Source organism: Dermacentor silvarum, chromosome 1 (assembly GCF_013339745.2).
Source record: "Dermacentor silvarum isolate Dsil-2018 chromosome 1, BIME_Dsil_1.4, whole genome shotgun sequence".
Taxonomy (NCBI): Eukaryota; Metazoa; Arthropoda; class Arachnida; order Ixodida; family Ixodidae; genus Dermacentor; species Dermacentor silvarum.
In genome coordinates this window covers 195,608,798-195,622,049 of record NC_051154.1, presented here as the reverse complement: position 1 = coordinate 195,622,049, position 13,252 = coordinate 195,608,798, and the positions used below count along the sequence as shown (strand labels likewise).

Below are 13,252 nucleotides of genomic sequence, written 5' to 3'. Positions count from 1 at the left end.
CAATCCTACAGACCATTGGCAAACAGCTCTTACAGGCGAAAAGTTGATTAAATTCATCCGCCGGCAACACATTATGGCAAGAAGTATTATTTCGCGTTATTTTTGTGCCTTTATCAAGATGTCCGCTTCATATGTGTATGTTTTATTGTAGCTGGTTATGCATGTGTGCATTATTCAACTGTGGAAAACAAACCGTATACCTATATAACTGCCTGAAAGCAGAATATAGTTTTTTCAAGCAAAGCTTAGTATAAGGCACAGATTACGGTGGCGTCCGTGTACGCAAAAAACTATCATCATCAGCATTGGCTCAAGCGTCGTCGTCGTCGTCTTCCGCAGCTGGCTCGTTGGCTCGTGCTCGTGCTCGGCACGCGCTCGTGCCACTGCTCCCGCGTTCGTCGTCATCGTCGCCTTCCATAGGCGGCTCCGTTGCCGCTCATCATTCCAGTGTAGAATTTCACTTCTTTTCTGCCGTCGTAATGGGGAGGTGGCGTTTACAGGGGTATGAGCCATTGCTTAAGGGGGTATGAGCCATTCACTGTCTTACGGGACGGATAGATTTAATTTTGAAGCAATTTAATTTCGAAGAATCACAAGCGGCAGTGGCGGGCGAATGCTGCTAACGACGCCACCGAGCAAACTGCGGGCATGCTGTCAGTGACGTCGTTCTCGTTGCAGCCGTCGCATCATGGTTAGTTTAGGTCCACCCAAGACAAGCTTCGCCTACCCCCATTTCCGGTAGGAGAAGGTGTGGTTAATTTTTTGCAATATATTTTCACTGCTTTTAGTTTTTTAACTTAGCATGCGCACAAAACACAGTGAAGGCGGAAAATATTTTTTTAAATGTTTGATCAAGCAGTGACTATATCTTTAAATATATTTATCTATTTTTTATGAATATAACATTTTCTTTGTATTCATTCACTTGTGTTCTTACTGGATGTAGGTGAAAAAAGAAACGTTAGGAGACAATTTGTGTAACTGAAAAAAAAAATTATTTTGCGCATCTTTAGCCCATCAAAACGGTTACGATTAGGAACGCAGGAAAAGCAACAAAACCGATACAAATTACGGTTTACTCTGCTGCAGCTGTAACCTTGAGAACTGCACATCCCCTTGGCGTTTAAATTTGCTGCAATTATCTTAACATAGTTTTGCTAGTCGCATAGTCACATAACTGTTTTTCTTATTTCCGGATATTGCATTTGAGTGTAAACTCAAAGAACAGAAAGACAGATGAGTTAAGGTGGGCATCATTGCAAACTTAAAGAGCGAGCCGATATTCCACGGATCACTCCGAATGATTTTCCATGTACTTAGATTCGAGGGGACACTGAATTTTTTCGAAACCAATGCACTTTTCCTAGAACGTGAAACAATTTCAGTGGCTAATTGTTTGTAGGACTTCAAATTGTACGCAGAAATCTTTGGCTAAGTTGCGATCCACTAGGAAATTATTTTTTCGCAACATAAGTGTTTAAAAAAAAGTTAAGTGGTTAGCGGCATTATCACCGCAAAAGGGAAACTGACGTCCTAAAGAAAGAATTGCTACAGGCTATTGTAAATACGGAAGGGGAGAATGTCAATATTAATCACTATACCTTTACATCTGTCTATAGGAATTGCTACGTTAGTGCGGGGAGTTTGCACTTTTTCTTGTGATAGAAGTTATTGTCATTATGAAAAGCTATTACGGACTCCAGTAAGTAAATCCACAATTTAAAGTCGTGGAAGTCTTCTTTATTGACGCCTTCACCACGAAGGGTAAGCCTTAAGTGCGGAAGCGTCTTCCGATGCAGTATATGAAGACAAACCATTACAAATAAGGTCTGCGATTGTATGAAGGCATGCTTGATTTGAAAAAAAAAATGTGTAAAAGCATTTTCCCCCCTTTCTTTTGTTTCTTTTTAAAGAGCGCGTGTGGATGGGCGTTGTCCGCTCTCTTTTTTTTTTTTTTTTTCCCTGTTCCTGCGCTGTTCCTCCCATTCGAGTATCTACCAACCAGCCCAAATAAGAGGTCTCTTAGATGTCTTTTTTATCGCCTTTATGCTTTTCCGAGTAGAACCTCACTGTGCGTGGCATGTCTAGTGTCGTCACACAAAAATATATATCTAAGAAAAACAAAGAATACGACTCGGTGGTGCATGGCCGCCCATGCATAGCCGATACATATGCTGTTTATGTGCTTAGGCATCTTTTTTTAGACTTAATATTACTGAGATTTCATGACCAGATATCATTTGCGGTGTCACTGACACACTGCGCCATTTATTGCCGGCACCAGAAAGCACCATGCGCAGTGTACTATTGCAGCCTTCAGCTTGATTACATCTGGTTTCGGCCGCATAATATATATATATATATATATATATATATATATATATATATATATATTCAACCCTGTCATGTTAGTGTACAGGTGCATAGCGGAAGTATGTAATTTGAGTAAAGTTTATTTCAAAGACGAGATTCACTGCTTGTCTTTAGAGTGCCGCGCACTAGTGCTATTTTCTCCATCAATGACGTTGTCTTTCAATTTTCATTCTGCAGTGTCTCGTCGCCACGTGGTACCTGGCGTGCAACTTCCAGTTTTTCATCCTCTCTATATTCATCCTAATACCATTATACAAGTAAGTACAGCAGCGCTGACGGCATTGCAAGCAGTTTATTCGTTGGAAGGTGCTGAAGTTGCGGCTGAACAGAAATCAAAATTTAAGCCTAGAATTTGATAGTTATAGGCTACGAAACTGCCTTCTACGCATTATTCGGTTAAGGCTATTGAAAGATTCCTTTAAACTGGACGGAAATTTGTTCATTCGAAGAATTAAGAAAAAAAAAACGAACTTTCGTATGAGTTTTACGACGATAGCGATACCGGGTTCTTCCGTGGTTCAAAATCATAAGTAGTAATCGATGACCACATAACTGATATCATCCGCAGGTGGAAAAGAAACAAAAATCTCAGCCCTGCCAGAATTCGACCTCAATTCACCGGGTGCCAGCTGAGCATACCACCACAGAGCAACGCCAGCTGCATTTTTAATGCATATTAAATTTTAAAAAGGAGCTTTTTAGACCGCACACAATGGTACCGGCTACTTCTTTTCTTCTATCAGTAATAAAACGACAATAATATGAAATAAGAAGAAACGACGCAGGTCCAGGATGTCAAGTCCGAAGAGAGCTAAAAGTAAACACCTCCGTGTGCGTAATCCCAGGTATTCAGGAGCATATAAGTAGATATAAAATGCGAAAGTACGCTGCACTATGCAATGATTCCTCAGAAAGAGAAATATAGATGAAAGAGATGAAAAGCAGATAGCTTAAACAGAGTAACTGCCTTGTTGGCTACTCTGCACTGGGGAAATGATAGCCGTGGCCCAGTCAATAGAACGCCCGGCTCGGCTTCGGGAAGTACATGGTTCGATCCCCACCGCCGGACTCTCACTGGTTTATAAGACGGGTACAAGCATCTCCGCGCGCAGGCGTCCGACTTTTCCGGTGTGCGTTGCTTGCGAGTGGTTTTTGTTAGGACCGCTATGCTTGCTGTGCAAAAATCAAGACAAAAAAAAAAAAAAAATAGCAACACCCTTAAGAAAAAAAAAAAAAAGTCTGGCAGTCCCATACCTCCAACTTCCCAAAGGTGCCCTTCCAAGCGCCTGGAACTCTCATAGTTACCGAGCACCAGCCCGGAAGCGCACTTGGACCTTATATTATTGGTAGGCACCCGGCGACAGCACCTGTCTGCCTCCCACAGCAGCGGTGGATGCTCGACTATTTCCCCGAAGCTGTGGTGGGAGAAGGGGCTCCCAGAGACCCTCGCAAATCTAAATCATCTCGCCCCTTTTCGAGATGATAACCCATATAACGAACCGAGTGCCTGGTCGGGGTACATCACTCCCCATTAGGAAAAATCGGTGGATTTCCGGTGGCACCGCGATTCAAATCCAGTTCCTCCCGCATACGAGACGTACGTTATTACCTTTTCACCACCGCTGCACCACCCTGGCTGGCAATGACTACAGTTTTTCATTCAGTCCCTGTGCCTTAAAACACACACACGCGCGCGCGCACTGTGTCATAGAGCTCTTTCACCAAATTCTTAGTACGTAGTGTAAACACACATCAGTGCAGCACCTAGTACATGTTGAGTATTTCGGTGTTCCCAATAAAATATAAACACGTTCTCCGGTTTCCGCTGCGCTGCTTTTGACGAGCATGGGCCTAGACGTTTGGCGAGCGCCAAAGGTATATCGTGGCTCGTATAACGTATAACGTGCTTGAAGTGCTCGAGAAGTGCACTGTCTTTGGGCAGCGTGTCTGAGGCGTTAGGGGAAAGGATAGTAGCTGTTTCAAGCATACCACCTAAAACAGCACATTAAACGACGTTTCCAGTATCATGGGCGGCCTGGTGCGCTGAATGAGGAAGACATCAACTGAGGAAAAGAGGCCGTTGTCGGCGCAGTTGACTTGCTTCTCATGCTACGCGTAGTCTGCACGAACGCTAACCGCATCTGTCCTTGACTTATGGTTCTGATACCCCTCCCAGTGACCGAAGTGCCCTCTATGAGGGCAAGCAAACGCGATTAACTCGCAGCGAGAGGCTTACGTTCGGACCATCATGACTGCAGCTACGCGTATATCGCTGTGAATGTACTGCGTATTTGAGCAGGGCTCGAATAATTTATTGTGGTGTTATGACTTCGCACGCGGCCGTCAGTCCTTTCACTACAACGAGTGGCCGATCGCCTTATCAAGCCCGTCTTTAGTACGCATTTCAAACCACGTCTCCGCATTAAAGCTGTCAGTCGCCATTGGCAAAGCACTGCCAGTATCCCAGACTCTGAATATTAGTTTCGGACACCTCACTTGCTTAAGTGCTAGGCTACTCGCACTTCAGAATACGGGCCGAAATTCAACACAATTGTAGAATAAATATGGCTCGCATGAACATTTGGTATACCTTTCTGCATCAATTTAATATGCCCAGCATGGTTTGTGCTGTATAAATAATGCCCATCAGCGGTTCTAAATGCACCACACTAGTAAACAATTATATACATTATCAGTCACTTATTGGTCATAAGTGAACTTTTGTTTACGAATTGTTACGCCACTTCCTTAGCATTGTATGCCTTGTGTGCACTTAACCAGAAGGTTTTTCAATAAATGCGCTGCTCTGAATTAAGCGGTGAAAGCCCGCTACGTAAGAAAATGTCATTTGCAAGAGACACTGGTCGTTTTCTTAGTAAGATATTGGTGTGTTACGCATTACGACACTGAAGAAACGTACTGAGGAAACGCACTGAAAAACGTACTGAAAAAAAGGGCAAAATAATTTTTATTTTAATAAGAAATATTTCAATCTATGCAGAACGCTTCGAAGTCGGTACACTAATCTCATCTCGCATGCAAATGTAAAATAAAAAAATCTGGGGTTTTATGTGCCAAAACTACGATAGTGGATTTATTTTGACCACCTGGGGTTCTTTAACGTGCACTCAATGCACGGTACGCGGCCCTTTTTGCATTTCACCCCATCGAAATGCGGCCGCCGCAGACCGGGATTCGATCCCGCGACCTCGGGCTCAGTAGTGCAACGCCATATATAGCCTCTACGCCACCACGGCGGATGCTAATGTACCGAACTGTGATTCATTCGAATCTAAAAAAAGTTTAATTCCTCTTTGAGGAAAAAAGAATATTTCTCTCTTTGGAAAATGAATTCAGGCAAGCACGCCACCATTATTTATGTTTTGCAGTTGGAGCTTATCATTGTCAACACCGGCCAAAAATCCATTGCTGCGCCTAAAGCAGCGAGCCTCTATATTTGTTTAATACTATATGTAACTTTTCTAGTTGGCCAATCGTGGGGTTGAGTGCAACTTTCTTGCTGCTGCTGGCCGGGAGCATCATATCCGGCGTGATCACGTTCATGGCCGATCTTCCACCGGGGCTCATCTTCTACCCAGACCTCGAGTACGTATTCTTCAATCGCACGTCTAACAACACTAATTGTTTGTTAGTGTTTCTTTTTTTTTGACGTTTGATTTATTGTTTTCGGTTTACTAATTTTTCGAAGCAGCGTTTCTCACTTGTATTTGTTCCTGGGTTGTCGGAATGTTTTAAAATAAGGAGGGGGTGGGAAAAGCATGGGGAGGAGTTGAACAATAATACCTAAATCCCTGTAGTGTCCTGATTTAAACTCTGCTGCGGAGATCATTCTGTATTAAGTTATGCGATATGATCATTCTGTCATTATGTTACACAGGATGTTACACAGGTGTTCGTGTGTTCTTTCGTCTTTTCGTCTTTCCTTGTTGCGCCGTTCTGAAGCCATGCATCCGTACCAACTCGCCCAATCGTCAGTGCTACACAGGATATGTTCCGTGCCTGATAAACGAATACAGTGCAAGAGGAATAGATATATAGCGAAAATAAATATTAGGAATTTAGCTACGCTATTTGTGACGTAACGTGTTAGATTTTTTTCTCTCTCTTCTTTTTATTAAGCACGGGTATTTTCTGCTGCTCTCAGTGGATAAACGGGGACGTAGGTTCTCTGAAACCACCATCGAGCGACTTTCCCTATGGCTCCTTTGACATTGTTGTGCGTTAAAGAAAATGCAGAAACAGAAATCGAATCATAGTAATGAAATCAGAAAAATCAAATCAGTTTAATGATACGCACTGTCTTCCTCTGCCCCTATACTTTAATGAGTGGGAACCCGCCTTGCGCAGCGCCTACGATACGTGCTACTGCTATCCTACTCATGAGGAAGGTGACAAGTGGTGGTTGAAGAGAAGGAGTGAGAAAGAAATGAGAGAGCGAGAGAGAGACCACTAAATGCGAGCACATTCAGAGCTGCACATCACGGGGCCGAAGACGCGTAATTTTTCACTGATAACACTCAAGGCACACCTCGTCTGTCCTGCGTATTTCCTGCAAAAATTATCGGCATGTTCGCTGAACGGAATAATCAGTGGCAGCGTGCCTGCTCAGAAATAATTCCTTGCTTCAATGTCTGACACTTTTTTAGCACTGTGTCTAACCTGGTGACCTACGTGTACCACAAGCCTTACAACCACATTGGCTCCTACTGTGTCGGCGTATTTCTGGGATACGTCATTGTGAGACATCGAGACATCAAACTCAAACCGGTAAGTGAACTTGAACGGATGTCGCATGTGCAAATAAAGCTTTAGCTGAGCGCGAAAAATTTGGCGTTTCTCCTGGATTTTCGTGCGCTGCAAGCGTGCTTGTGTAAAAGACGTGTGTCAAAATTTAACTTCTTAGATCGAACTTTTTCATCCGTGTTTTCACGAAAATCATCTATGGCATAAGCGCGAAGCTCTTAGCAAACCGATAGCTTCAACTGCAAAATCAAACGTTACTTTTCAGCCTTTTAGAAACCGGCTGCCTCGGCAACTTTCGATAGATTAGGGCGAACTTCACGGCTACCGTTAATAGACGCTGCACTAGAAGGTATTGCCTACAAAGGCAACATTTTTTACTTGGATTAGATGCTAGATATAGACACTACTCTTGTCATTGGCATAACCTCCGCATAAGCTTTTTATAATTAAATACTTTCAGATTGCTGTACGGTAACTCACTAATTAGCGGTTATTTTGTCGTTAAACGAACAGATGTGAGAACAGAAAGCTAAACATAAATCAAAGAGAATTATCTTCGTGTTTTAAATTAAATGAACCATTATATTGTTTTATCGTGGCTGAAACGCTGTAGCTAGAGGCCCAACCTGAACCCCGCCAGTCACGCGAATCCAGGTCTGAAAGTGATCGGCTTTCGTCCCGTTTGATCAGATCCTTCGACTAAATCCTACCGTTCCAAGGCTATTCCTGGGCATTGATGGCTCCCTATTGCACGGCTATAGTGCAAAATTTCCTCTTTTCTGCTTCCGTGTCATCATTTAGAGAGCAGGTAGCAGAATTTTTCACACGCTTGAGCGATAAAGACGACGTACTTTCGGTACCTCTGTACTTTCTGAGCGTACTGTGTTAGAAAGCAAAACGTAACGAAAATGTGCTAATTTACACCTAGAAGAAAAAAAAATGTTTCTATCGATTTTCACGATACACAAGGGGAAGAAGGAGACGCTCCTTACACGTGTAACAGGGAGTCTGTGCGTTTGTCGTTATCTCTGTCCGTTTTCTTCCTGTTGTCCGGGGGCGCACAGCTCACGCAGGTGATCGGATGGTGCACGTCATTCTCGGTGGGCGTGGCCGTGCTGTGGGCAGCTTACCGCTGGAACGCCGAGTTGCCCGGCCCTCAGGTAGCCGCGCTGTACGCCGCCACCCATCGCGTCGCCTGGTGCGTCGCGCTCGCCTGGCTCACGTTCGCCTGCGTCGCGGGACACGGAGGTGGGCTAGTGGTCATATGTAGTTCTTGATGAACTTTCCTTCTCACAGGGCGTTCCCCAAAGCGCGCGGTTTTCTTTTGTCATAGTTTTATTGTATAAAGTACAGTTACGAAATCAGGCAAAACAGTTCGTCCATGCCAAGAAACTCTCAGACACGCGGGGGCCGAGTTGCTTGTTTCGCTATACGGCGAACCTGACTTCGCGGGTTGATTACAGCGTCGGTCTGTTTACCTATAGTCGCGGGAATTCAAAATTGAAGAGTCTTAACTTTGTTGTGGACGGATAAACAGATTTTACGAGTAACCCGTTTGAAACGAGGCAGCGGCTGGTGCCATCAAGGTCGTTCTTTCTGCATGCTACGTCTGTTTGAGCCCTTAAGATCCGTGGTTCGGGCTAAAAATGATCCGATCTGTAGGTATGGCTCCACCAATTAAAAGTAGTGGGGCTAAAAATTGAGCTGCGCCAAGGGATGGCGAAACTAAATATCTAGAAATTCTGCGTTCACTTTTAAGCATAGTCGGGTACGCAGTGACACATATCATTACGTGAATACGTAATAATACAGGGCAGGGCATGTCTAAATAATAATAATAATAATAATAATAATAATAATAATAATAATAATAATAATAATAATAATAATAATAATAATAATAATAATAATAATAATAATAATAATAATAATAATAATAATAATAATAATAATAATACAGGGAATGCACTGACAATTTTCGAATCTTCTAAAATATAGCTCGACGCACACATTACAGACATTTGCGGCCCCATTTCGATGGGGGCGAAATACAGAAATGCTTGTGTACTTACATTTAGGTGCACGTTAAAGAATTCCAGGTGCTGAAAGTGAACTGGGAGCGCTCCACTCATAACCCAATGTGCAGTTTTCGGAAGTTAAACATCAGAATTAAATTTAATTCTTGCAGCACACTTGTTGGCCACGGAAGCAACATTTTTCTATATGACAGCAGCCTTCTGTCCAGAGAACATATTTCGTTGCTCAGTTTTCTCTTTCTTTCTTTCTTTTTTGAAAGGGGAAACACTAGGCAACGCTTACTTTAAAATAGAAGACATTGAATGTTTTCTACACAAAATGCAGGCGCACAACGCCACTCCCGGTTCTGCCTCTTCTGCGCGGTACCTAGTTGCCGTTTATGTCATAATGCTTCGACAGAACGGTTGACCGCCAGCGGAACAACTAAGTGTATGCGTGTTTAAGGATATATCTGAAGCAGCATAGAGTTGTGACCGCTCGGTTCAAACGAGGTAGCTCTCCAAATCACTGCACACATTTGACGTAAGGTGTGGCGTGCATCGAAAAAATAATGAGGAGGATTGCATATCTGTCATGCGCCTCCCATGTGCAAGATTGTTGACCGCTGTGTTTTGCGGAAAGATCACAGTGGCTAGGGATCCATAATTTTTTTGTCACTTTTGTGTGCATTAAGCGTTAAATGGGGCCTAACTGGGGAGGTTGGAAGCAGTGCACTAAGGCATGGTTGTATTTGTTTATAAATGATGGCAGTTTTCTCTTTTGTAATCTGCGTTCATGTCTAAAAATAATTTTACTACTTTATTTTTTCTTGGTTTTCTTTCCTTTGTTTGTTTTGCTCAGTCTCTGCTTGTTCTTTGCGGTATCCACTAGTGTGTGAGACATTTACCGTATATAGCTTCCCTCCTTTTATAGCCACTTCATCCGTCCTTTGTGAGCATCAGTTAGAAGGGGAAACCAAGGCTGATGTGTCTGGCCCTGCCACGCGTCTAGCCGATGTGTTTTACCCAGACGTGAGGGAGGGAGACAGTGCTAGCGTTCCTATAGATCATGTGGCGGCATTAAAAAGAAAAGATAGAAATAAACGTGATTCGCGTGCCCGTCATGCGAATTTTTCATTCGTCAAGGGACGGCCTCGTCTTGCTATGTTGCAGAGTGAGAACATCACGCGTTTAAGGCCTAAAGCGATTTAACGTGAGAATGCGTGTACAGGGGAACGAAAAACTGGGGGCGAGCGTCGTGCGTCGCTCAAGAGTGAAAGTATACAGGAAGCACAGGCTTTTGCTGGTGCTACGGAGAATGCTATTTTTTTTTTCGGTTGCGCGAGCTTGTGCCCATTTGCACGAATAAAATGACCTCGCGGGTCGTTAACCCCGATGCGGGAAGTTGAGCACTTCGAAACGCCTCTATCGCGAATAATGATGTCGCGCGTTTAACCTCCTCAGTGCAACACTCGCAATTGCAATACTCGAATGACTGTCGCAACGCAGTCGTTTTGCGTCCGCAATTACTTCAGGTTATTGCCTTTTAACCTGCTAAAGAAGCGTCCCGCGTAAATAGTGTTTTCTTTTTTGCTTTCTTTTTTCACGGCGAGCAACCGGTTGCGCCATGTATTCACGAAAGGTAATGGACAAGTACGCTTGCCCCATCAATAGGGCCCATAATTACCGTTCTTAATTGAGAAACGCGAGAAATTGATAGTGAGAAGGACACCACTTGACCAATATTTATGGCACTAAAAAGCGGAAGTTATTCTAAAAAGGTAAATAGAGCCGGTTCGCCAAAGTACATGTGCAGTGACGAAGTGGAGGACTCCTCATTACTTCCGATAAACTATCGCTCTTAAACGCTAGGCGTAAAGTAAAGCGACAACACCTCCTAAGCACTATAGAATAAAAAAAGTACACGTGAGTTCTCGCATTTCGACACTATCGCAATGCGGCCGCCGTGGGCGGGTATCGAACTTGTGGCCAGAAGCCCATTTAACCACCGCGACGGATGTGTTCAAAGCAATTGAAAGCATGTGTACAGAAAGAGCGGCACGCTTTCCACATACACATGGTGAAAACAGGAACATTTACACAGTGCTACCAGCACTCTGGCAGCACGCTGTGCAACGGAATATTAGCAACAAGAAAAAAACTTGGAATTTAAACGATAATAGAGACGTCAGAAAACTCGCTCAGAAAGAGGGAACAATATGAAGCTAATAAAAAACAGTCTGCAGGAAAGATAAAACACACGGGTAGATAGTTAGCTTACAGTTCTTGTAATATTCGAACGCAAAAACAAAATTCTCCCCCTCCTCCCCGCCCCCCTCCAATAAAAGGAGACACAAACAAACGCTAAATTAATCCTATGTAAGCGCGGAACACAGATTTCAAAGATGTTAATGAGGTGGCGTTTTTAAGTGCAGTGGGTAAAGTGTTCCAAAGTTTAATACGTACGAAACTAATTCGTTGCTTACCATATTGTGTGGGCACCTTGGGTGCAAGAAAATCGTTATCAAAAAGAAATCGGACATATACCGAGTTACTAAATTATCTTAAGTTAATGACATATTGAAGGAAGGGATTTTACACTAGATGGTACATCAGAATGCCACGATCACATTGACTGTGGTACAAAGGTTAGGAACAGGGATAAGGTGCCTCAGAAAGGCTGGCCAACGTTACGATAGGAGGACCGTTGGCCAGCCTTTCTGAGGCAATTTACCCCTGTTTATAATCTTTATCCCAGTGTGCTACTCCATCTGTCAGCCCCCTTCTTGATTTTAGACCACATTGAATAAGTTCACTGAATGGCAGCAGCCCAATTATGTTGTCGGAACAGCCCAGTCACGTGGGCAATGCGTAAACTGAAAGTAATTATTTGAACGACCTGATTTTGGATGTGCTGTAACGAAGCAATATGGAAATGGCAGATTAGACTCCAGGTTTCTGTACAGTAGTTGGAGTGTTCAAAAATTTTTTTTCACCAGTAACGCGAAGCAGTGACGCAATAGCTGGCGAAATATAATGCTCAGTAAGGCTTAGACTTTCTCGCAAATTGTTTCTTAGCGTGAACATTCGCAGCTGCGAGCGAGCAATATCCTTTCGAGAAGTAAAAGTAAGGGAGAGAGAGAGAGAGAGAGAGAAATAATGTTTATTAGTCCCAAAGGCACTAAGGCCCCAGTCCGGGCCTCCTGGACCAGCACGTCCTTGACGTGCTGCACCAAAGGCGCCCACCCGTCTTTCCAACTCACCTCAGTGCCATCGAGTAAGCATGAGCAGAAGCCGACCGATAGAAGAAGACTAATGAAGACAATGCAGACGCGCTAAATCACTGTCATTATACAGAAGAAGAAAACTTAATTTAGCACCGTCTCTCCGACACTGGGAAGGTGACGTGCTATAACACAAAGGCACGGACGCCAGCTCTATTCAGTACACAGATGTTGAGCGGGCGTTAGCTAATCATGGGAGCCACTGGCGCGATCGCGCTTGGCAGAATTAGAATTCACTACTGCTGTAGCATCGGCAGACTGGCTGGGAGGTAGAATTCTGGATTGCCACAATCTGTTGGTCGTAAGTTCGAATCCTTGCGGCACAATGGAAATTTTTGTTTCTTTGTAATGTTCTCGCAAATAATTTTGGGATTCGAGCAATGAGTAAGCCCATAGCAGCTGTCTCTGTAAAATGGAGCCACATATTTGGAATTAATATGCGATGTTTAGTTGCTATATGAGATACCTTTCTCCTATATAAATGGCATTACTATGGGCACATCACATTTTTTCTGTTTTTTATTTAATTGTGCATGCGTGCATGCACAATTTCGTTCGTTATGCTGACCACGTATATTCAGATTTTCTCCAGCGACAGTCCTATTAAGAATGCACATTGCCGTGTGTCCGTGAACATTTCCTTACTTCACCTCTTTTTTTTTTTTTCGTCATACCCTTTCCTGTTCCACTTTCCTTTATTACTTCTTACTATTTTCTTCCTCTGATAACTTTGGTAGTAAGCAGAATTTAGTTTTTTTTACGGCGTAAAGGAAGTCATTCTGTGACTTTTGCAGGTACCTCACAATAGCATACCTT

General features: G+C 43.4%; 1 protein-coding gene across 1 annotated transcript in view; it reads left to right on the top strand.

Annotated features, from left to right (window-relative positions):
- LOC119436280 (nose resistant to fluoxetine protein 6-like) overlaps positions 1–13,252 on the top strand; it is an 81,959-nt gene that overhangs the window by 61,743 nt on the left and 6,964 nt on the right. Inside the window, exons 10-13 of the mRNA XM_037703084.2 lie at positions 2,551–2,630; positions 5,860–5,979; positions 7,041–7,161; positions 8,202–8,385. Coding sequence (XP_037559012.1) covers positions 2,551–2,630; positions 5,860–5,979; positions 7,041–7,161; positions 8,202–8,385 — 505 coding nt within the window. The remainder of the gene's footprint in view (positions 1–2,550; positions 2,631–5,859; positions 5,980–7,040; positions 7,162–8,201; positions 8,386–13,252) is intronic.